Genomic DNA, 25,903 nt, shown 5'->3' with positions numbered 1-25,903 from the left:
ATTTGGCTAAACATTTGAACAGTGGTTTTGTTTTTTGTTTTGTTTTGTTTTATTTATTTATTTTTTTGTCCAGCAACCACTACTACTTATTTTAGTATTAAATCTTGCCACTTAAAGAGATTTGAGATGGATTATGTACGCAGCACTTTGGTATGAAATAAGCTTCAGTCTTTTGTTTTTTTTTTTTTCCCAAGGAAACAAATTCTTAATTATTTCCTTGAAACTCTGATCCCATGGAAAGTTCCTTTTTTACAGGGCTAATATTTATGTGTTGATATTAAGACCATGATGCAGGCCAGAGAAGTGAACAGAGTTTTTTGACTCTAGGGGGCAGACTCAAATAATCCTGGTTCTGTCACTAATGTGTGGCCTTGGGCAAGTCACTTTCTCTCTGAGCTTTCCTCTGCAAAATGAGGGCATTTGAATTAGGTTACCTCTTTGGATCCTTTCCAGCTTTAACATTATGTCCTATATACACAATATTAAATTTTGTGTTTCTCTCCTACATTAATCTGTGGAGGGATTTTGCCACTTTTTCAATGAAAAACTTTTGGAACTCACTGCTCAGTACCATTCACACCTTTGAGCTCTATTTATGCATTCAAAACAAAACAAAACAGCACACGTGCATTATTTTAAATAAAATGGTCTATAAGTTGTATGTGAATTGTTACTCCAGCCAAAACAATGTAAATTGAGCTTTACTAACCATTGTCTAGTACATAAAAATTAGATTTATGACTTGGTTCTTGGGTTTGGGGAAAGATTGCTTTAATGTGGGATCTTTTGATACTGAGATTCATAAAAATGAGTGGTTAAAACTATAAAATATTCTCTGCATTTGATACAAAATGTATTTGAAATGATGATTTTGTTTTTGGTGATTGGTTTCAGAGTATATTGTGGCCTTCAATGGATACTTTACTGCCAAGGCTAGAAACAAGTTTATTTCTAGTGCGCTGAAAAGCAGTGAAATAGAAAATTGGAGGATTATACCTCGGAACAATCCATCCAGTGACTACCCCAGTGACTTCGAAGTGATACAGATCAAAGAAAAACAGAAAACAGGAGTGCTGACTCTAGAAGATCATCCCAATATCAAGCGAGTGACTCCCCAACGGAGAGTCTTTCGTTCTCTCAAGTATACTGAATGTGAGTGTAAATTATCTAAGGCAGTGATGGCAAACCTTTTAGAGACCAACTGCCCAAACTGTACCCTCATGTTGCAGTGGGCCCCTCACCTTACCCCAAATGGGAGGGAGGAAGCGCTCCCATTGGGCTGTTGGGCAGAGGGATGGGTGATATCAGAAATGTCCTCAAGCACAAGTGGAGAGAGGGAAGGGAGCAGCCCTCTCCAGTATGTATATTGTGGCACATGTGCTACATGTTTGCCAACAAAGGCCTAAGCTGTTCTCTCTTTGGCTTTTTACTAGGACCTGGTGAGGGAGACAGGACATTAGGTATTTGTAGATCTACAGATTGACAATTATTCCTAAGAACCTGCTGAGAAAAGCCAAAGGGATTCTCTTAATTTTCTAGATACATAACTGTGCCTGCACAGAAGTCATCTAAGTCATGAGACCTGTGGCATAGATATAACACAGTCACTGATAGTGGTCACAGGTACATTACCAAGATCCAGATCCAGTCGCCTCTCTCCTGAGCACTTCGCCCAGCTAAGTTTGGACAGGCCTATTACCAAGGGGTGAATTTTTTTTTTGACCAGTAAGACCAGATTATGAAGATCATATGCTTAGTAATGGAAAACATTGTGGATTCAGTAGGTGGGAAGGAATATCCACACCAAAATGAATCCTCAACATGCTCAAGAAGATGACTTTTGACTTAATAAGATTACTTCAGACTTGTAGAGTGTGACTCCATTCTTTGAAATAAGTCCTTTTGAGTTCTTTCTTTGGCTAAGCCCTTGCTTCAGGTAGTACATATTTATTTTTAACTTTATATGTCATGGTCTGAAAAACACTCTTACCTTGGGCTTTCCCTTTTTACCTTGCATGAGGTGTGCTTCTCCTCCCCAGGGATGGTTGGGCAACCTTTCCACATCTGTGCCACAACAGTGGGATGATCCTGGGCTCTGATCCTGCCTTTTTGATGCTGGCTGATTGAGGAACAAAGAGAAAATCCCCAGCCTAGAGTTTCCTCTTCTGCACAATGAGAGGGCCAATTCCCAGACTACTTCACAGCATTAGTCAGGAAGCAGTTTAAGAGGGATCACTAAGAGACATTTTGCAATCATTAAAGAGATGATATGTATGTGTTAGGTATTAAGATTATCTTTAACTGGTATCTTTTTATTTCTAGAAATGTGAATTAATTTGTTCCTTCTTGCAAGACAAAGTAATGGATTTTGCCCTAAAATTATATTTTTCATTAATTTAAAAATTGCATTCTCTAGGGAAGTTGGTAGGCATTAATCACAAATATTCTAGGAAGGTAAATAACTAGTTCTATTGACCCTTCTTCGTACTCTCAGGTTTTTTCATTGCTTAAAAGAAAAAAAAAAGGAAAAGCTCATGGATTCCTATGTTTTTCTTTTGCTCACAAATATTATTAGATTTGATGCTGTTTGAATTTTTTTGCTGCTCTTTATTTCATTTATTTATTTGTATGTTTGTTTGTTAAAGCTATTACCTTCTGTCTTGAAATCAATACTGTGTATTAGTTCTAAGGCAGAAGAGTGGTAAGGGCTAGGCAATGGGGATTAAGTGACTCGCCCAGGGTCACACAGCTGGGAAGTGTCTGAGGCCACATTGGAACCTAGGACCTCCTGTCTCTAGACCTGGCTCTCAAACCACTAAACCATCCAGCTGCCCCATTTTTCTACTTTTTAAAGAGGCATAGAGAATAAGGTTCAGAGGAGCCTCAGTTCATTAATAACTTGCTTTCTAACAGCAGGGCAGCAACAAACGTGTAGCTGTTTGGGGCAAGAAAGGAACACAGTGCAAAAAAAACAGGTTTATGTGACTTGGAGCAAATCACTTCAAGTTTTAGGATTTCATTTTTTTCATCTGTGAGACAAGTAGGTTGGACTAAATGGCCTTTAAGAGCCCTTTCAGCTTGGACAGTCTGATTTTCTAAATCAGTTTTTCTAGAAGACAGGTCTTAGATTTCTTCAGGGCCCTAGTAGTCTGACTAGGTTATTTTCATTAATTTTTAAAAGTACAATTAAAAAAGAAAATCAAAACTTAACCAGAACTACATAATTAGATATATTGGCTTCCTCTCCTCTTAAACTAAAGTTTACCTGGAATGTTATAGTTTTCAATATGAGTCTTAATTTTAACACGAGGAATCAACATGGGCGTTTTTATTGCAGCTTGTCTGCATAATTATTCACTTAATGAAAACTGAAATGAGTATCTTTTTTTTTTCATTTTCAGCACACCTTAATTGGCTGAGATTGGAAAGAGCTGAAATAAAATTATAGTAATTAGCTTTAGAAATGGAACACCTGTAATTATTCTAGTTTTTGCTAGATTTTCAGCTGATTTGAATTTTTATTCACTCACATTTTAACTTTTAAAACTTGAGAAACTAGAAACCACTATGGTACTATGTGATAGCTATATATATAAGAGGTAAGATAAGATTATAGGAGACATGCATATAGAAGATGGGCATTATTGCATTTTATTTTTAAAGAATTTCTACATGTAGTTGTCTAGAATTTTTAAAAAATGAGATGACATAGAAGCAGCTAAGTGGCACAATAGATAGAGCCAGGCCTGGAGATGAGAGGTCCTGGGTTCAAATATGCCTCAGACACTTCCTAGCTGTGTGACCCTGGGCGAGTCACTTAACCCTCATTGCCTAGCTCTTACTACTCTTCTGCCTTGGAACCAATACACAGTATCAATTCTAAGACAGAAAGTAAAAGTTTTTTTAAAAATGAGATACCCTACATATAGATTCTTTCTTCCCAGTCTGGCAAGGTTGGAAGAGTCTGTCAAGCATTTCTTAAGCACTTACTCCTTGCTAGACATCACATAGAGAAAAGGAGAAACCAGCCTGGTGAAAGAGATAATAAGATGCATGCAGGGTAGAGGGGGAGAAAGGCATATAGAGCAGTGGGTGGGCTTGATCTGGAAATTGCCTAGTATAAGTTACAGGGCTAAAGGAGGTGATATATGGGGCAATGGAAGACTTGAGGCCAGAAGCCCTGCATTCAAATCTCAGATCTTTCCCTACCTGCTGAACAGCTGCGTGAAGTGACACCTGTGGAACTCTTAGGGTCTATTTTTATTTAGAGTATTTTCCATGGTTACATGATTCATGATTCTTCCCCCTTCCTGGAGCTAACAAGCAGTTCCACTGGGTTATACATGTCTCATTGTTCAAAACCTATTTCCATGTTATTTGTATTTGCAGTAGAGTGATCATCAAAATCCTAATCATATCCCCATCAAACCAAATGATTGATGATATGTTTTCTTCTGTTTTTCTGCTCCCACAATTCTTTCTCTGAATGTGGATAATGTCTTGGATCATTGCATTGCTGCTAGTAGAAAAGTCCATTACATTTGATTGTGCCCCAGTGTTTCAGTCTCTGTGAACAATGTTCTCCTGGTTCTGTTCCTTTCACTCTGCATCAATTCCTGGAGGTTTTTCCAGTCTTAGGTTCTAAATCTGTGAAATAGCAAGAATAATCTATATCTCAGAGTTGTTGGGAGCAAAATGTTTTGTAAACTATACAGTCATGTATACTACTTTATTATGATAATTTTAAACTAATAATTATTTTCTCCCAACATTTTAATTTCTCTCAAGTTGAGTAAGGATAAATTGCTAGATGCAGAGTTAGTTCAATTTCACTGTCCGAATTGACTCAGATTAACTCATCCTCACTAAGTCTGTGGGAGTGGATGTAGCAGTCTATTGCGAAGAACAAACTCATTCCTCACCCATTTCCTTCAAGTGGGTTCTCAGAAAAATGAATTATATTCTTACAAATGTTTTTTTTTTAATAAATATTGAGGTTTTTCTGCTTCAGCTTGCTTTCACTATTTTAGGTATTAAAAAGGAATGTATTCTTTTGCCTAATAGGAAAGAGGTATATACACTTACAGATTTTTTTAAAAACATAAAATTCTGTTATTTATCTACCCAACACCTCTAAGCTCAAAGCCCTTTATTTAAAGCCCTTCACAACCTGGCCCTGGCTTGTCTTATTTGGCTTATCTTACTTTATGCCCTTCACACCCTATCAGGTCCAGCCAACTGGCCTTTTTTTAGTTTTTACCAGTCCTTCCCAGGCTACGCCCAGGCCTAGAATGTATTCCCTTTCTGCTTTCTCATAAAATCCTGGCTTTTTGGAAAGCTGTGTTCCAACACACCCTCCTTCTCTCAGCCCTTCCTGTTCCCACCCTTAGCTGCTGCTTCCTGCCCTCTTTTGTTTCTTATGTAGGGATGAGGACTCGATTTTTTATTTCATTGATATGAATTGGGCAGAGGTATTAAACACGAGGCACTCTGAAGTATGGCCCAATCCATTTTAAAATATCATTAAGAAATATTTAATGAAATAAATAAAATTACAGTGAATATAATTTAAAACTGTCTGCATGGACCTTTAGGGATTCTTAGGTATGGATGAGGGACTTCTGTTTCTATTTAAGTTTGATGCCATGATTATAGGGTCCTGGAGTTGGGAGATCTCTGCAACTGAGAACCTAGACCAGTCCATGTAGCCAGGAAGTGTCCAAGTGGGGCCTGAACTTGGTCATTTTGGGTTTCAAGGCTGTTTTTCTGTCCACTTTACTATGCTGTTTCTCAGGCCTTGTATATGCTTGACATATGTTTTCTATTTACTTATGTAAATGCTATTTCCCCTGAGAAAATTCTACAAGTTCTTTAAGGGCAAAATGGTTTCATTTTTGTCATTGCATCCATAGAGCCCTGCACAGTACATGCATGTAGTAGATGCTTACTAAGTTTTTATCAATCAAACCCAGTTCAATGTTAGCACTCATTACTGTGAAAATTTAATATCTAGCAGTTCCCAAGATGTGTTTGTAGCCATATATATTGCAAGTAAAGTAGCAGCAGCCAAGGAGGAGGCAGCTTCAGTGAAACAATTCCATGGGGATTGTTGCAGACATCTCATCTGTATTCAAGAATAAGAAATTCTACCATCTTAGGGTTGCTGGTGGCCTGGGAAAGGCTTTTGGTTTCTCTTGAGTTAGTTATCGCCACTGAACAGTCACTCACTAGGTAGCCTCATTGACTGTGGGGTCTCTGACTCTTCCAACCAGTATTCCTTCACCTACTGTTCTGAAGGAACACGAGAAGTGTCTTCCTGAAAGTACTTTTCCTTTTTTTTCCTGACATTTTCTTCTTTGCATCCAGCTGACCCCATGGTTCCCTGCAATGAGACCAGATGGATACAGAAATGGCAGTCATCTCGCCCCCTTAGAAGAGCAAGTCTGTCCTTAGGCTCTGGATTCTGGCATGCGACAGGAAGACATTCTAGCAGGCGCTTGTTGAGAGCCATCCCACGACAGGTTGCCCAGACCCTCCAGGCTGACGTCCTCTGGCAAATGGGATATACAGGTAAGGAATTTGCATAGTAGTACCATTAATGGAGTGCTTTATCTATCTACAGCTATGGAAGCTGTACTGTGTAGCCTGCCTGACTCATTCCTCCTCATTGTTCTGGATCTTATTAACCATTTTGCTCTTGGGCATGTTATTTGCTTCTCTGAAAAGGTCCCCTCTGATTCTTCTTTCTCAGAGAATGTGTCTTTTCTCAGGCCTCTTCATTACTTTTGTTTTCTAGGTGGTTTCCTTTTTTTTTCTTTTTTCCCCTATTACATCTTCTCTGTGTGTCCTCTATGGCCTAATTCTATCACAATAGCCCAGTGTCTCTCCTTTGGGTATGTCTGATATTTTACATAGGCTTTGGGATATATTCAGATGGGTACTTGCTAAAACATGAAATTCAGTTTAATAAAGATAGAAAAATCTAATCTTTACTGCTCAATCTTCTTTATTCTAGATTTCTCACTTGACCAGTACTGTTATGCCATCTATTTGAAAATCTCAGGATATTTGATGGCTTTTAGTTTCCAACATAGGAAATTATCGAGTCCAAATGCTTTCTCCATAGCCTCGTTCACATAAATATTTGAATTCTAGTAGCATTGCTAAGTCTCTTACCCAAGTGCTTAAGTTATGATGCCTCTTAACTGACATTCAGTCTCTCTTCCTTGCCAAAATTAAATTTCAGTAGTACAGGGTGCTCCTCTGGTTGCAGGGGGTGCAAAGGTAAATACATGATTTATAGAGAGCTTATAATCTAATAGGGGTGATAGAAATATCATTCACAGTGTAAGGATAATTTTAGGGTTGTGACCTAAACTAAATTAATTTTGGTCTCCAGGAGATATCTCAAATAAAATACCCAAGTCAGCTGGAAATTTATGGTGATTTTAATTAATATAGAGGAAAGAAATTAAGGAGAAGGGAGGGGGGAAAAGTGTAGGATTTTTCCTGCCTGGCTTGTGCCAGGTGGAAGTTCAAATTAGTGGCTTTTAAGAGGATAGTGTTGGAAGATAAAGGAGAAAGGAATCAGCCTAAACTCCAAGAGGGCTCAGCTAAGATTCCTGAACCTGAACTAGCTACTCAGCTTCTCCCAGTATAGTATCAAGGGAAAACTCACTGCCAAACCGGACAATAGCTGCCACCATGCCAAGATGTCAGAACGCTTAGCATAGTGCCAGCTAGAGCTACCTCTTGGGGGAAAGAGGCCGAAGAGAGGAAGGGACCCGAAATATATAGACGGTTTTACATCACTTTCCTGCATCTCATCTGTACCAATGGTAGCTAAAGCTTGACTTAAGACAGCCCAGGGGTCTGTCAGCTGTTTCTGATTTGTCATTTGCTAGCACGTCTATCAAAGGCCATCCTCCTAAATACTTAATCCTTAATTGGTGTAGACATTCCTGATTTTGTTAGACTAAGTAGGGTGGAGAAATCTAAAGTTCACAACAGTTAGAATGTGATAAGCACAAAGGTGAAGTACTAAGAGTAAGTGAGTAAGATCACTTGTGACTATTAGGGTCAGGGAATACTAACTGAGAAGTTGTTGCCTGAGCTGAACCTTTACAATAGTTCTTTATAAGAGGGCAGAAAATAGTTTTATTTTCCATTGCTCTGGTTGGGGGAGGGCTTTGTATAACTATTACCATTCTACATAGAGAGAAGAATAAAGGCAACTAAATATTTTTTTTCATTTCATTTATTTATTTGGTCAATTTCGAACATTATTCCCTGATTACAAAAATCATTTTCTATTCCTTCTTCCCTCCCCCCTCCCCTCCTCTCCTCTCCCTTTGCCGATGCACAATTCCACTGGTCATTACATGTGTCTTTGATTAGAATTCATTTCCATTTTTTTTTTTGCACTAGGATGTTCCTTCAGAGTCTACATCCCCAGCCAAATCCCCTCAACCCATGCAATCAAGCAGTTGTTTTTCTTTGGTGTTTTTACTCCCATAGTTTTTCCTCTGAATGTGGATAGTGTTCTTTCTCATACATCCCTTCAGGTTGTTCAGGATCACTGCATTGCCACTAATGGAGAAATCCATTACATTCGATTGTACCACACTGTATCAGTCTCTGTTAACAATGTTCTCCTGGTTCTGCACCTTTCGCTCTGCATCACTTCCTGGAGGAGGTTGTTCCAGTTCCCATGGAATTCCTCCACTTTATTATTCCTTTGAGCACAATAGTATTCCATCACCAACATATACCACAATTTGTTCAGCCATTCCCCAATTGAAGGGCATCCTCTCATTTTCCAATTTTTTGCCTTCACAAAGAGCACAGCTATGAATATTTTTGTACATGTCTTTTTCCTTATTATCTCTTTGGGGTACAAACCCAGCAGTGCTATAGCTGGATCAAAGGGCAGACAGTCTTTTATCACCCTTTGGGCATAGTTCCAAATTTTCCTCCAGAATGGTTGGATCAATTCACAACTCCACCTGCAATGCATTGATGTCCCAACTTTGCCACATCCCCTCCAGCATTCATTACTCTTTCCATAGATGTAATGTTAGCCAGTCTGTTAGGTGTGAGGTGATACCTCAGAGTTGTTTTGATTTGCATCTCTCTGATTATCAAAGATTTAGAACACTTTTTCATGTGCTTATTAATGGTTTTGATTTCTTTGACTGAAAATTTCCTATTCCTGTCCCTTGCCCATTTATCAATTGGAGAATGGCTTGGTTTTTTGTACAGTTGATTTAACTCTTTGTAAATTTGAGTAATTAGACTTTTGTCAGAGGTTTTTGTAATGAAGATTGTTTCCCAGTTTGTTATTTCCCTTCTGATTTTGGTTGCATTGGTTTTGTTTGAACAAAAACTGTTTAATTTGATGTAGTCAAAATTATTTATTTTACATTTCATGACTCTTTCTAAGTCTTGCTTGGTTTTAAAATTTATCCATTCCCAAAGGTCTGACATGTATACTATTTGGTGTTCACATAATTTACTTATAGTTTTCTTCTTTATGTTCAGGTCATTCACTCATTCTGAATTTATCTTGGTATAGAGTATGACATGTTGATCTAGACCTAATCTCTCCCACACTGTCTTCCAATTTTCCCAGCAGTTTTTATCAAATAGTGGATTTTGGTCCCAAAAGCTGGGATCTTTGGGTTTATTATAGACTGTCTTGCTGAGGTCACCTACCCCAAGTCTATTCCACTGATGCTCCTTTCTGTCTCTTAGCCAGTACCAAATTGTTTTCATGACCACTGCTTTATAATATAGTTTGAGTTCTGGTACTGCAAGGCCACCTTCCTTTGTATTTTTTTTTCATTATTTACCTGGATATCCTTGACCTTTTGTTCTTCCAAATGAACTTTATGATTTTTTTTTCTAATTTAGCAAAGTTTTTTGGAAATTCAATGGGTATGGCACTAAATAAATAGATAAGTTTGGGTTTGGGTAGGATGATCATTTTTATTATGTTAGCTTATCTTATCCATGAGCAGTTAATGTTTTTCCAGTTGCTCAGATCTAGTTTTAGTTGTGTGGAAAGTGTTTTGTAGTTGTGTTCATATACTTCCTGTGTTTGTCTCGGCAGATAGATTCCTAAGTATTTTATATTGTCTAGGATGATTTTTGAATGGAATTTCTCTTTCTAGTTCCTGCTGCTGAGATGTGTTGGAGATAAATAGAAATGCTGATGACTTATGTGGGTTTATTTTGTATCCTGCAACTTTGCTGAAGTTGTTGATTATTTCCACTATCTTTTTAGTTGATTCTCTAGGATTCTTTAAGTAGACCATCATATCATCAGCAAAGAGTGATAGCTTGGTCTCTTCATTGCCAATTTTAATACCTTCAATTTCTTTTTCTTCTCTAATTGCTACTGCTAGTGTTTCTAGTACAATGTTAAATAATAAAGGTGATAATGGACATCCTTATTTCACTCCTAATCTTATTGATAGATATTGATAGATAAATCTAGTTTATCCCCATTGCAGATGATGTTGGCTGATGGTTTCAGATAGATAGTGCTTATTATTTTTAGGAAAGACCCTTCTATTCCTATACTTTCTAATGTTTTTAATAGGAATAGGTGTTGTATTTTGTCAAAGGGTTTTTCTGCATCTATTGAGATAATCATGTGATTTTTGTTGGTTTGCTTGTTGATATGGTCAATTTTGTGGATTATTTTCCTGATATTGAACCATCCTTACATTCCTGGTATAAATCCCACCTGATCATAGTGAATAACCCTTCTGGTCACTTGCTTGAGTCTTTTTGCTAGTATCCAATTGTGACAAGGAAATCACTTTAAAAGACTGATATATATTAATTTAAGGTCGCCAAGGAATTCAGCTATGTAATTCCTAAATGAAAACTCAAGTCAGCCATCAATCTTTTATAGAGTTTAATTACAAACAGGAGGAAGAAAGGAATTAGAGATAGAGATAGAAGAGAGAGAGAGAGAAAGGGGAGAGAAGGGAATAGGGCTTAAATACCCCTTCTGTTTAGGCTGGGCCAAAAGGCCCAAGCCCTTAGATAGCTGGGGCAAAGAAAGGAGATCAGTCCCTATTACTCACATGACCAAAATGGAGAAACAGTCTCAGGGGCCTCCACCTCCAGCTTCCTTCAGAGCAAGCTTCTCAGAGCACCTCTCCAACCACTCAGAGCCAAAACTCTCCAACCAACCCCCCTCAGTCCTCAGACCCCTCTATCTTTAAGGAAACCATCCAAGTTCCCTCCCCTCAGTTCTCACATCTACCAATCACTGTCCATCATTTTCCCTGTGCCAATGGTGGCTCTAGCTTATCCCAGGACCGCCCAGAGGTCTGTGGCTTTGCACATGTCTGTTGAAGGTCATATTCTCAAATAATTAAATCTTGATCTTTTGCTACAGCCCTTCCTAAATCCTGTTACCCTGAGTAGGGTAGAGAGTAGAATAATTAAATTTTGATCTATGCTGCAGCCCTTCCTAAATCCTGTTAGGACTGAGTAGGGTGGAGATTGCAATTTCCAAGACCTGGTTCTGTCATTCCAAGTATCTCCATTGTATCAATTCTAAAATCAATCATGACTCAAAGAAATTCCTGTTCTATGCTTAAGCATAGGTCAAAGCCCTTTCCATTGTTCAGCAAAAGGTTTCTGTCCTAAAGTAATCTTAAGAAGGGAGGAGGAGGAACCTCCCATGCCAATGGGGTTCACATTCCAATAGAGTTCCTACTATCAATAGGGAATTTTTCAAGTATGAAATTTCCCAATGGTGAAATTTCCAACATTTATAAGTCTAAGAAATTTTAAGGTTTACAACCCCCCCTGATGATCATTGGGAGACTAGTCTCCCCATTGATCATTTAACATAATCATTTTTTAGTTCTAAATTCACTTCTAACTAAAGATATACACAATATTCAATTTTCTAAGAGAAATTAGAATAGTGAGAGAGGAAATAGAAAAGAAAAGAAAGCAAAACCAATGTTTGCTAGGCGCATTGACAGAAAGCCAAATTAGGGGCAGTCCCTTTTGGCATAAATGTGTACAGTTACAATAAATGTTCAATCAAAATTTCAGTCCAATCAATCACATCCAAAGTTCATTCTTGATCTTCTTGATGAAGTGTAGGTTTTCAGCATCTTTCTGCAACAGTTCATTCTCTGGATATAAAAGTTTCAAGCTTCTTTCTTGAAGATCTTTTCTCAAACAGAATCAAAATCTTTGAATTTTTTTTATAAAAGTAAAATCTTAAACAAAATTCTTGGATTTTTATAAAAATACAATCTCAAACAAAAAAAAATTCAAAAATTCTTAGATTTTAAATTAAAATACAATCCCCCCTGAAGTAAGTATTTTAAAAAATAGCAAGTTTAGCTCAGCATGCAATGTTCAGTTATGGGGGTGTATGTGTCAATTATCAAAAGAATAGAAAAATAATAAAAAACATAAGAAAAATTCAAAATAGGTCTTGTATATGTCCACTTTAAAGTAATTTCTATCCCACAAATATGTAGGACAGAATGCAGTAATATTTCACTTAGCCATTTGTAGCCAAGACTACAGGAAGTTGCCATAATATAAGAAGAAAAGAATTAGAATTCTATTTTGATGGGGAAATGTCATTCCCTCGTCTGATTTTTTCCATTCAGGGATATAGGGAGCCAGCATGATAGTCAAGCTTTGTACTTGTTTGAGTACTTCGAAAAGAGTGTAGATACAAGGAAGTCCTACGACTTAAACATAAGTTAAGCGTCGCAACCTCGAGTCTCACTTTAATATTTCTTGTGTGCTCTATTGGCACTATTCAGGTTTAGTCTGTGCTCCTTGTTTTTATCCCTTTTCCTGGAATCAGACACAAACAATCACAGTCCTATAATATTTTATCAATAAATGGCAGGCTCCCATAGTTTAAAGCTTTTAGGCATATATTGATATTATAGCAAGAGTATATATATTAACTTGTATTACTGCAGGGGAAAATAATATTAATATTATGTGTACCTTCAGTACAAAAAATGAGAAAAAAATCAAATATTCTGATCAAAAAATAAAAGAAAAGAAATAAGAAAAACAAGAAAAAAATCAGTAATTCAATATATTCTTGAAAAAAACAAAATCCATTTGTCTATGGATTATTATCTCCAATTCATATGATAAGATAGAGTCACAGAGTCAATCAGTCTCAGCAGAAGATGCTTTCTTCACATGTGAGCAGTGAATCCAAGAGTCTCTTTCTCCAATCTTTATAGATGTTTGAGTAGTTAATAATATTTGGAATGGTCCTTCCCATGAAGGTTGAGTTGCTCTAGTTCACTTGAAATTCTTGATATAAACTTTATCTCCTGGGTTCAGGTCATGCAGAGAAAAGTCTAATGGTCCGGCTTCTACTGCAGCTCCGGATTCATGAAGTTCACGTAGTTTGTGTTGTAACTCCTGTATATAGGAAGCAATAGTAATATCTCCCCCTAATAGCGATGTATAAGCCAGGGAGAAAGGCTTAGCCTGTATAGATGGATGTCCAAAAAGCATCTCAAATGGTGAAATATGTAAGTCTCCTCTAGGCCTGCTTCTAAGATAAAATAGGGCCAGAGGGAGAATTTCAGGCCATTTTAAATGGGTCTCAGTGCATAATTTGCCAATCATAGTCTTAAGTTCTTTATTCATCCTCTCCACTTGGCCTGAGCTCTGGGGGTGATATGGAACATGGAATTTTGGAGTTATCCCCAAGCAAGAATATATTTGATTTAAGACAGAATCGGTAAAATGACTCCCTCTATCGGAGTCAATACGTGCTGGCAGGCCAAACCGAGGAATAATTTCTTTTAAAAGTATCTTTGCAACAAAATCTGCTGTGGCTCGGGTCATAGGAAATGCTTCCGGCCATCTGGTTAGTTGATCTACAATTACTAGACAAAATTTATAACGTCCAGCCTTTGGCATTGTTATGAAATCTATCTGTAGATGTTCAAAAGGTGTGTAAGCCAGAGGACGTCCCCCAAAGGCTTTTCCACGATATGCATGTTGGTTATATGCCTGGCAGATAGGGCAGGCTGAACATACTTTAGAGGCTATAGTAGTTATACCAGGGGCTATCCATACTCTCTTGACAGAGTCCACAATGGAAAGGAATTTGGTATAACTCCCTCTTGGCTTATTATTTCAAATAGTTTGTATAGTATTCGGATTAGCTGTTCTTTGAATGTTTGATAGAATTCACTTGTGAATCCATCAGGCCCTGGGGATTTTTTCTTAGAGAGTTCTTTGATGGCCTGTTCAATTTCTTTTTCTGATATGGGATTATTTAAGAATTCTATTTCTTCTTCTGTTAACCTAGGCAATTTATATTTTTGTAAATATTCATCCATATCAGCTAGATGGGCATGTTTATTGCCATATAATTGGGCAAAATATTTTTTAATAATTGCCTTAATTTCCTCTTTGTTGGAGGTGAGTTCTCCCTTTTCATCTATGATACTATTAATTTGATATCTTCTTTCCTTTTTTAAATTAGATAGACCAGTACTTTGTCTATTTTGTTTGTTTTTTCAAAATACCAGCTTCTAGTCTTATTTATTAGTTTAATAGTTCTATCACTTTTGATTTTATTAATTTCTCCCTTAATTTTTAGGATCTCTAATTTGGTTTTCTTCTGGGGATTTTTAATTTGTTTGCTTTCAAGTTTTCTGATTTGTATGTTCAAATCATTGACCTCTGCCCTCCCTAATTTGTTAATATATGAACTTAAGGATATAAATTTTCCCCTGAGTACTGCTTTGGCTGCATCCCATAGAGTTTGAAAGGATGTCTCATCATTGTCATTTTCTTCAATGAAATTATTAAATTGTTTGTATGATTTGTTCTTTTACTGATTTTGGAGAATCATATTGTTTAATTTCCAATTAATTTTTTTATTTGACTCTCTATGTACCCTTACTGATCATTATTTTTATTGCCTTATGATCTGAAAAGGTTTTGTTTATTATTTCTGCTTTTTTGCATTTGTATGCCATGTTTTTATGACCTAGTATATGGTCAATCTTTGTATATGTACCATGTGCTGCTGAAAAGAAGGTATATTCCTTTTTGTCCCTATTTATTTTTCTCCATATATCTATTAACTCTAATTTTTCTAAGATTTCATTCACCTCTTTTACCTCTTTCTTATTTACTTTTTGATTTGATTTTTCTAAATTTGATAGTGGTAGGTTCAGGTCTCCCACTAGTATAGTTTTACTATCTATTTCCTCCTTCAATTCTACTAGTTTTTTCATTAGAAATTTGGGTGCTATACCATTTGGTACATACATGTTGATTAGTGATATTTCCTCATTGTCTATACTCCCTTTTATCAGCATGTATTTACCTTCCCTATCCTTTTTAATCAGGTCTATTTTTACTTTGGCTTCATCAAATATCACTATTGCAACTCCTGCCTACTTTCTTTCAGTTGAGGTCCAATAGGTCTTGCTCCAACCTTTAATTCTGACCTTGTGAGTATCTACCTGCCTTTGTGTATTTCTTGAAGACAACATATGGTAGGGTTTTGGATTCTAATCCACTCTCCTATTTGTCTATGTGTTATGGGTGAGTTAATTCCATTCATGTTCAGAGTTATGATTGTCACTTGTGAATTCCCTAGCATTTTGATATCCTCTCCTAGTTCTGTCCTTTCTTCTTTTGCTATATCCTTTTAAACCAGTGGTTTACTTTTAAACACTCTCCCTAATCCCCTCCCTTGATATGCTTCCCTTTCTGGTCCCTCCCTTTTTGTTCCCTTGTTTTTAGGGTCTGTTAAGTTCCCTCCTCCCTCTCCTTCCCTCCCTTTTTGTACTCCCTCCCCTCCCCCCCCCCCTTAGTTTTACGTTCTCCCTTACCCTGTAGGATAAGATAGAATTCAAGATCCCAATGGATCTAGATGCTCTTCCCTCTCAGATTTGATTTCTCTGAGAGTAAGGTTTAAGTATTCCCTATTAGCACTCTCTTCCTCACCTTCTAATAAGAGTATTCTTCCCCTCCCCTTCCCATGTATATCTTTATGTCAAAAAGATTATTCTATTTATTTTGTTTCTTCAAGTATCTCTTGGTGCCCTCTTCGATTCCCCCTTTCTCTTTTTTTTAATATCATCTTTTAGCTCTTAATGCCCTAATATTTTCCTATGAGTGATTCTTCTAATTACTATTATAATGAATTCAGTTTTTGAGAGTTACTAATAACATTTCCCCCATATAATACTATATATAATTTGATCTAATTGTAGCCCTTAAAGAAGAGAGTTTGAATAAAAAAAATTTTTTTTCTCCTTTTCCCTCTTTTTCTTATTCACCTTTTTATGTTTCTCTTGCTCTTTATCTTTGGATATCAAACTTTCTACTTAGTTCTGGTCTTTTCTTTTTAAATACTTGGAAATCTTCTATTTTCTTGAATGCCCATACTTTCCCCTGGAAGTATATAGTAAGTTTTGATGGATAGGTGATTCATGGTTAAAGACCAAATTCTCTTGCCTTAATGAATATCATGTTCTGGGCCTTGCAGTCCTTTAGTGTGGAAACTGCCAGGTTTTGTGTGATCCTGATTGGTGCTCCTTGGTATCTGAATTTCCTCTTTTTGGCTTCTTATAGAATTTTCTCCTTAGCTTGAAAGCTCTGGAATTTGGCAATTACATTCCTGGGAGTTGTCTTTTGGGGATTTACTATAGAGGGTGTTCTATGAACTCTTTCAATGTCTATTTTGCCCTCTTGTTCAAGAACATCAGGGCAGTTTTCTTGGATTTCTTGTAGTATGATGTCAAGATTTCTGTTTATTTCTGGCTTTTCAGGTAGACCAATGATTCTCAAATTGTCTCTCTTTCCAAATCTGTTTTCCTGATCTGTCATCTTGTCAGTGAGATATTTTGTGTTTTCTTCTATTTTGTCAGTCTTGTGACTTTGCTTTATTAATTCTTGCTGTGTTGCAAGATCATTGGTTTCCAGGTGCTCAATTCTGGTCCTTAAGGCCTGGTTTTCTGCTTTAACCTTTTGATTGATTGTCTGCTGTAATTCTTTGATTTTCTGCTGTAATTTTTTGATTTTCAGATATAATTTTTTGATTCTCTTTTTGAATCATTTCCCATTTCTCTTGCCAGAAGGCTTCCATCTTTTTATAAACTCCAATTTAAATTCTTTCAGAGCTTGTGGACAATTTCCATTTTTTAGAAGGTTTTTTTTTTTTTTAATTTCCTCCTGTATATCTTCTGTAGCCTGGGTTTTTCCTCCCTAAAAATTTTCGAGGGTCACTGTCTTTTTTTTTTTTTGCTTTTGTTGGAAGGAGTTTAGGACTCCTTGTGTAATTAGCCATCACTTTCCCTTTTTTGGCCAGATATCTGAGTGAGCTGGGCAGGTTTTCTTTGTATGGACTTAAGGAGCAAGGGCTTTGCCTAAGGCAAGTTCTCGAATCTCTGCAGCTGCACTATGTTCCCTGGAAGCCCGAAGTCTACTAACCCACCCCCCCAGCCGGATGGGATTTCGGGTGTAACTTCCCTTGGGGGTATGTCCTTGGTGGTCTTAGTCAGCGCCTAAGACCTAGAGCTGCCCTTTGCTCACTCCAGAGGTGCCCCTCACTCACTCACTGATTTTGGCGTGTTGTCTCTGACTCTGGCTCCCTAGGTGGGGTGGGGGAGGTAGATCAGCTCATGTTTGGGTGGGAACTCCCCCCCCCCCCCCCCTTATAGTGTGGAAATACCCAAATTCCATGTACCTTCAATGCTGCGCCCTACTGTAGAGTCCCTTTGTTCGTATAAAAATGATTTTGGGGGTCTTTTTAGGGAGTCTATATCGGTGGGACTGAGTAGAGGAAGTGTCCCACATCTAGACTGCCACCATGCTTACTTGGAAGACTAATGCTGCAACTAAATATTTTTGATAACAGTGAAAGAATAAGTTTTATTAGTGGGGTGTTATCTTCAGTTTTTTGTTGGGCTTAATGTCTAAATGGGGATAACTCAAGAAAGATGATAAACATGAAGGACAGTAATTTTCTTAGTTGTGAAGGCTTCCTGTCCACTGCTCATTTGTCACAATTGTTCATTTTTAGGGGCCAGGTATGCCTTGTGTTTTGTTTTAAATCCTTAACTTCTATCTTAGAATCAGTATTGTGTATTTGTTCTAAGGCAGAAGAACAATAAGAGTGCTAGCCAGTGAGGGTTAAGTGTCCAGGGTCACTCCGCTAGGAAGTATTTGAGATTTGAACCCAGGACCACCCATCTCTAGGCCTGGCTTTCAAACCACTGAACCACCTAGCTGCGTCCAAGTCTGCTTTGTTTTTAAGAAAACTTGATATATAATTTGAATTTGTAAAACATTTAAACAAGTAGACAATTATTTGCATTGCAAAAGTAATTTTTGCTTTAAAAAAATATTAACTACTTCAGGATACTTTGAAATAGTAAGCTTCAAGTCCTAGCAGATTTAAAATATGGTTTGCTTGACAATTTAACTTATATTCAGGGACTCAGAAGCATGTTAATAATACATAGAGTCAGGGATATCCTTTTCTCACAGCCTCACTGATTTTGGGGTGTTGAAATACTTGCCTTTTCTTGTCTGTTATGTTTGTATTGCTTGAGATTTGGCAGAGTACATCAGCACAGGGGTGGGAAGGTTGTCTTTGTTAGGATTTTTTTCCTGCTTTAGTGATTTTTGATACAGATTGTGTCAGTTTGAGGCCAAAACAACTTATTTGGTTTTTTTGTTTTGTTTTGTTTTTGTGAATGAGCATTACATTTTGAGATTCCTGTCAAGTTCTTATTGATTCAGCATTTTTTTAAAACCCTTTCCTTCTGCCTTAGAATTGATTCTAAGGTGGAAGAGTGGTAAGGACTAGGCAATAGGGGTCAAGTGTCTTGCCCAAGGTCACATAGCTAGGAAGTATCTGAGTCCAGATTTGAACCCAGGACCTCCCATCTCTGGGCCTAGCTCTCAATCCACTGAGCCACCCAGCTGTCCCCAATTCAGCATTTTCTAATGGAAAGATTGGCTATGTGAGACCTAGCTCTAGGTGACCAGTTGTGTTGTCTTGATCAAATCACTTAGTATAATCATCTTCTCATCTCTAAAATATGGATTTTTATACCTGTTCTGCCTATCTCCCAGGACACTTCTGAGAATCCAATGGAAGAGAATATATTTTAGTATAGAAAAGTACTTATGAAAACTGTCAAGTGGCATACAAATGATAAGGCTTGTGGTTGAGCTAAAGATCACATTAGAAGGAACAATCATTATTTAGATTGATAAGTAGAAAAGGAATCCTTAGTTGTGAAAATATCATGTTAGGAGTTCTCCTGTTCAAAAAGAAGTCATTGCTTTTTTGTCTAGGAAGCAGTGTTGGTGTAGGCTTATGGTAAGAATGTGGTATTTCTTAAGGTAGCGATTGTTATGGTTAGTCACAGCCATGAAAAAGAACCCTCTTCAGCCTGACCATTTTCTGGATTACTTTGAAGGGTAGAAACCACTTTCCTCTTTGCTATCAGCTTCATCTTTTAGATTAATGCTTGCTTGTGCTTTCCCGCTGGAAAACCAGCATGGTCTGTCTCAAGAGAGACAGTTTATTACAGTTTATTGCATGTGCCTATTACTATGTGTAGCCAGCTGAAATCTAGCTAAATCAAATATGCCAGGGCAGTAGGGAAGAAATAACAGAAGGACCAAATGCAGTCTGCTCTTGAATTATGGTGTAGAAAGGAGCCCCCAGTCTTGGACAAGATGAGACACAAGCTTTTTTTTTTTTTTTTAATCTGTTGGTTGGTGTATTTTGTTCCTTCTTGCTATTACTCTTTTGCTATCTTCCAGCCAATTGGATCCTTCTGACCCAATTTGAGGGGACCAGGATAGGAACTATATGGGATCTTCTGCATGTGTGAACACCTGTGTGTGTGTGTGTGCGCGCGTGCCGCGTGTGTGCTCATGTGCGTGGGCAGGCTTTACTGGTTATTTCTCCCTGTGGGAATGGCTATGGTGACTCTGGCCATGGGGACTTGGTATATTTCTCTGGGAGATGGTGGTTTTGTTGTCCTAAACTGGGCATATTATATACATGCATGCAGTAAAGTACATACTGTACTTTAGGATAGGGGTTTCCTCCTAAAATAGATTTTTGAAGTGTCGTATTGTCAAGTTGTCTGGGAGCCGATAGGTTTGTCTCCAGAACTTAGGAAGGGTTCAGAGAGACTTTGTCTACTGACTCTAGGCACATCATTTATCATAGACAGGCTCCAGTGTATAAAATGTGGCCAGCACAAGGACTTCAAAACTGCCTTGTCACAGATGAACACAGTCCCCCATAGCCACAAACCCTACAGCTTCTTTGACTGGCATTCCCAGATGAGGAGTGATGAAGAGAGCATCCACAGACACAGAAACCAAAGTTATATATTTAGTACCACAACAGCACTACGTAGCAATGCTCATCACTGTGTTCTCATACACAATCCCTTTGAATGGTTGAATTAGGTAAGCAAATTCTTATAAAATGCACCAACTTCATTTTCTTTGTATATCCTTGCTGGGAGCCATCGAAGACCATGCTATTTGACACGATCATACATGGAAAACAGGGATTGCAAAATAGGCCCCAGGAAGGTTGGAAACACCCACCAAAACCCCCCTAAGTGACTTTCCTTATTAACATCCCCTTATTATTGGAATTGCTATGATTATTATTATTAATTAGCCCTGGGAAAAATAGATGAGAGCAACATGCTTGCAGGGTTAATACAGATGTCCCACTTTGTCTCCTCAGAATATTACCAGGAGATCCCACTTACAAAATTAAAACTAAGGATTCTTATATACCCACTTAGATAGGACCCTCTTTTCTAGGCATAAAAGCTTCTGGCAAATCTGTGCTTTGAATTCCCCAACCTATATCTGGGTCATATTGATTCTACCCTCCGACCTTACACTTATCAACAATGTGTTGTTGACTATCTCCTTAGGCTTCACATCTGTTGTTAGGTTCTATGGTAACATGTATGTTGAGAATTAAATTTTGTGCCAGAAAAGCATGTACTCACTGAAGCTATAAAATAAATGCAAACTCTGTGCAATGGCAGAACAGCTGTGTGATGCCTAAGCACAGGTCTGAGCACTCAGCTGTCTCTCACCTCTTCATTATTTGCCTGACCACTCCACTTAGTCAGAAGGACCCCTGACTTTGGGAGACCATGGGCTCAACTCTCAAAATATCCTGGCTACTACAATCTTGGTATTCCATTCCAGCCTTTCTCCTTACTAATTCAATTCCATTGTGTTTTTTTTTTAATCTCATTGTTCAGATATATACCATGTGGATAAATAGACTTATAAGATACACATTTAGCTAAACATGATCTTGTTTTATCTCTGAAATTAGGAGCTAGTGTAAGAGTTGCTGTTTTTGATACTGGACTAAGTGAGAAACATCCCCACTTCAAAAATGTCAAGGAGAGAACCAACTGGACTAATGAGAGAACATTAGATGATGGTAGGTGACCAAGAAGCTCTGTTAAAAAAATACAAGTAGTATGTTTTCAAAGATTATGTCTAAGCCATCCTCCCACTATTCTGTGCTGTCATAAAAATACATTTCTGTCCTCCATTTTTTTTCTATTAAAATTCTATATCTTGGGACCACAATTCTTTAGCATAGACCTAAGTTTCTCTTCTATGGTAGCTGAAGTTTCCCCCAGAGAAGGAAACTTGGAAAATAGGGTCTTGAGGGAAAAAAAGGCCGGTACTATGTGTAGCAGGGATCCTGGAAATGAAATCTTTGCTTCCAAATAATTGGGTTTTTTTGGGAAGGGTAAATAAACGACCATATTTAGTATGATTTCTCCTTGTGGGCAACAGGTTTGGGCCATGGTACCTTTGTGGCAGGTGTGATAGCCAGCATGAGGGAATGCCAAGGATTTGCTCCTGATGCAGAGTTACATATTTTCAGAGTCTTCACCAACAATCAGGTAGGTCATTTTGAGGTATAAAGTTGGTCAGATTTGATTTAAATCTAACTGCCACTCACTAATGAAAAACTAAATCTAACCATGTTTTCTTTTTTTTAAAGATAAATTCATTTTATTTGCTGAAATCATACTCCATATTCTTTACAACTCATCCATGTTCTTAGTAACTTAGATATACACTTATTTTTATAAAGTATAGAGTACACCTTATAAAGCAATAATTTTGATTCTCCCCCTAGGTAAGTAATTTTGTAGTCACAATTGAAAACTAATTGTTCTAGTTAAGGCAGATACTAATGAGATGATTCACTTGGTTGAGAGAAGAAATTAGTTCCATCAGATTCAGTAAGGAAAATCATGGACATTTTAGCCTTACACTCACTATTAGTCTCATTACCTTTAACAGAAGAAACATTGAAATTTTATCTGGGGGCAGCTAGATAGCTCAGTGGGTTGAGAGTCAGGTCCAGAGATAGGAGGTCCTGAGTTCAAATGTGACTTCATACACTTCCTCCCTGGTGTGACAAGGAAATCACTTTAAAAGACTGATATATATTAATTTAAGGTCACCAAGGAATTCAGCTATGTAATTCCTAAATGAAAACTCAAGTCAGCAGTCAACCTTTTATAGAGTTTAATTACAAACAGGAGGAAGAAAGGAATTAGAGATAGAGAGAGAGAGGGAGAGAGAAAGGGGAGAGAAGGGAATAGGGCTTAAATACTCCTTCTGTTTAGGCTGGGCCAAAAGACCCAAGCCCTTAGATAGCTGAGGCAAAGAAAAGAGATCAGTCCCTATCACTCACGTGACCAAAATGGAGAAATAGTCTCAGGGGCCTCCACCTCCAGCTTCCTTCAGAGCCAACTCTCAAAGCACCACCTCTCAGAGCAAAAACCTCTCCAACCAACCCCCCTCAGTCCTCAGACCCCTCTATCTTTAAGGAAACCATCCAAGTTCCCTCCCCTCAGTTCTCACATCTACCAATCACTGTCCATGTCTTCTCTGTGCCAATGGTGGCTCTAGCTTAACCCAGGACCGCCCAGAGGTCTGTGGCTTTGCACATGTCTGTTGAAGGTCATATTCTCAAATAATTAAATCTTGATCCTTTGCTGCAGCCCTTCCTAAATCCTGTTAGGACTGAGTGGGGTGGAAATTGTATTTTCCAAGACCTGGTTCTGTCATTCCAAGTATCTCTATTGTATCAATTCTAAAATCAATCATGACTCAAAGAAATTCCTGTTCTGTGCTTAAGCATAGGTCAAAGCCCTTTCCATTGTTCAGCAAAAGGTTTCTGTCCTAAAGTAATCTTAAGAAGGGAGGAGGAGGAACCTCCCATGCCAATGGGGCTCACATTCCAATAGAGTTCCTACTATCAATAGGGAATTTTTCAAGTATCAAATTTCCCAATGGTGAAATTTCCAACATTTATAAGTCTAAGAAATTTTAAGGTTTACACTGGGCAAGTCACTTAACCCCCATTTCCTATCCCTTAGTGTTTTTCTGTCTTGGAACCAATACATAGTATTGATTCTAAGATAGAAGAGAAGGGTTTAAAAGAAAGAAAAATTGTTTCATCTAATTTAAGCAAGTGACTGTTTTGAATACTTATTAAACAACATGCATGATTTTTGTCAAAACAAATACAAATAATTGAATCATTCTTGGTTGAATATTTTGCAGACTGTGCATAGGTGCAGAGTGGAAGTTGAACATAGCAGGGAGGAAGAGAATATGTAGATGGCCCTTTCTAAGAGTCTAGGCATGGCATGAAATGTAGGATGGATGTCAGCAAAGTATAATAAGAGAATAGGAGAGTCGAGAAAGGTTAGGGATTTTATTTGAAAAATAATATCTAAAATACCATTCTACCGTTACAATTTCATCCTTCAATAAATGGGGACTGGGGAAGGGAGTGTCGCAACAGCCTATTTCAATTAAATTTAAAGTACATTATGTAGTTAGTCCAGTCTTCATTTTTTTTCACATTTATTCATAAACTAGAAAAAAAGATTTAATTTTTCAGCTCCCAAACAATACCTCAATGTAGAACAAATTTTTAAAATAGAAAAAATTTCTGTAGCCTACAGGAAGACTATACTTGATTTCGCCTCTAAAGTAACCTCTGATTAATCCTTGTACTTAAGGGAATTTTACTTTGCTTTAAAAAAAACCCACACACATTAGTCAAGGTAGATGTTCTCTTATTTCTAAAATTGATTGTATTTGCTCATTTGAAAGAATGGCCCTTAAATGTTCATTCTGTAGCCTGCTTTTTCATAGCTGCCAAAGATTAACTCCAGACCAAATAGAATTTAAATTAGAAATATAATAGGTGACATTATATAGTGCTTTAAAATGAGCTAGTTTAGCATGTAATGTTTATAAAATATTTCTGAATGGGGAATATAACTACATTGTTTCTACATAGAGGTTATAGTTCTCATTCTGTGATACCATCTTTTGAGTTTGAAGGCATCATAAAATTACCCTCTTTCTGTAGGGAATGCAGAGTGATGTAGTGACCAGTCCTTGGGGCATAAAGTCAAAAACTCTTTGATCTGTAGTGGCTGAAGGGCCAGGGGTGAGTCATTTCAATTCAGAGGGCTTCTGTTTCCTTCTCTAAAATGGCTTAAAGTAACATATGTAGGATTTTTAATAATAATCAAAAAGAGAGGGGAAAGAAAAACGGTTCTTTCAGTCAAGTGAGCAGAGCAAAGAGAGACAGAGACTCACACCTGCAGCACTTTACCAAAAAAAGAACCCTGCAGCATGGATCTCAGCCAAATTTATCTCCTAAGCATCCTTACATAAAATGAGGATGTAACTTAAAAGGATACTGGGAATGTAACTCAAGTGTTGCAAATTTTCCATCTACACAAATACTACTTAGCTAGGGATGATGTTTCATAAATTTAAAAAGGGGCGCGCGCAAAGAACGGATATGTGAAGTATAGTGTCTTTAAAGTTAAGTTTGTGCTTTTAAAAGTTTTCATGAAATGAAAAGTATTTGAAAATTCAAAAATCACCATTTTAATTTGCAGGCTTAAAAAATTATATTGATAGGATTCAGTAGAAAAAAATGCCCTAATTTTTATTGGTAAATCCCAAACTTGGGAAGTTTCCGGTTGTAGATATATCTTCAAATTATAGAGGAAAATGATTTTTTTAAAAAGGGTACCAGTTTAAAAACTACTTATTAAAAACATTCTTAATAGGTAAATGTTAGCATTTTAGTAACTCATTCCTGGTTTGAGTCTTTGAAACCAGTTGGTGATGTTTAAAGTAATGTATCCTACATTGAGAAAGCCACTGTGTGGACATTCATATCACAGTGCTCTTTCCCCCTTTCTCTCTTTCTCTTCCTTGCCCAATTCAACTTGGGCCCAGTCCTTAGCATTTTGGAATGGTACCCAGTACTCTTCTGCTACATTAAGGAACAATGCATACTGAACATCCTGTCATTTGGTAAAGATTAACTAAGGCATATGTCAAGGTAAACAAACCCTTGTAGAAGGATTGTTTCCATTATTGGAGTTTGAAATACACATGTGCACCTTGGGATAGAGAACAGTGGATTAACCAGTCAATTCAAAGGACTCTCCATTTTCTGCTCCTTTGAGTTTAGTCCTAAGGAGCTACTGTTCAGTTGGCTTTTTTGTTTGTTTTTTTTTTTCAGTTTGAAGGCATTTTTTCTACTTTGATTTGTTTTGAGTATTCTAATTGTCTAAATCTGAGACCTCCTTCTGAGATGAGGGTCATTTGGATTCTCATTGATGTGGGCAGGTCTGGGGAAGAACTGTATCTAGTTCCTGAGGACTAGCCTTAGCAGATGCAAAGAACTCAAACCCTTCTCAAGTGATTAACCACTACCAGGTGGCAGTTTCTTTCTTTTTTTTTTTTAAACCCATACCTTCTATTTTAGAAT

General features: G+C 37.4%; 1 protein-coding gene across 4 annotated transcripts in view; it reads left to right on the top strand.

The window, feature by feature from the left end:
- The window catches only part of MBTPS1 (membrane bound transcription factor peptidase, site 1), a 90,100-nt gene that overhangs the window by 29,351 nt on the left and 34,846 nt on the right, over positions 1 to 25,903 (top strand). For all 4 annotated transcript variants that reach the window (XR_008914881.1, XM_003339773.4, XM_056810190.1 and 1 more), the window contains exons 3-6: positions 895 to 1,152; positions 6,367 to 6,570; positions 21,395 to 21,505; positions 21,871 to 21,980. Coding sequence is in view for 3 of the 4 variants with exons in the window: in XM_003339773.4 (XP_003339821.4) it covers positions 895 to 1,152; positions 6,367 to 6,570; positions 21,395 to 21,505; positions 21,871 to 21,980 (683 nt within the window). In the remaining variant the exon portion in view is untranslated. The remainder of the gene's footprint in view (positions 1 to 894; positions 1,153 to 6,366; positions 6,571 to 21,394; positions 21,506 to 21,870; positions 21,981 to 25,903) is intronic.

Source organism: Monodelphis domestica, chromosome 1, assembly GCF_027887165.1.
Source record: "Monodelphis domestica isolate mMonDom1 chromosome 1, mMonDom1.pri, whole genome shotgun sequence".
Lineage (NCBI taxonomy): Eukaryota > Metazoa > Chordata > Mammalia > Didelphimorphia > Didelphidae > Monodelphis > Monodelphis domestica.
Note: the sequence above shows the minus strand (reverse complement) of the source record. Positions and strands in the feature narration are given on the sequence as shown.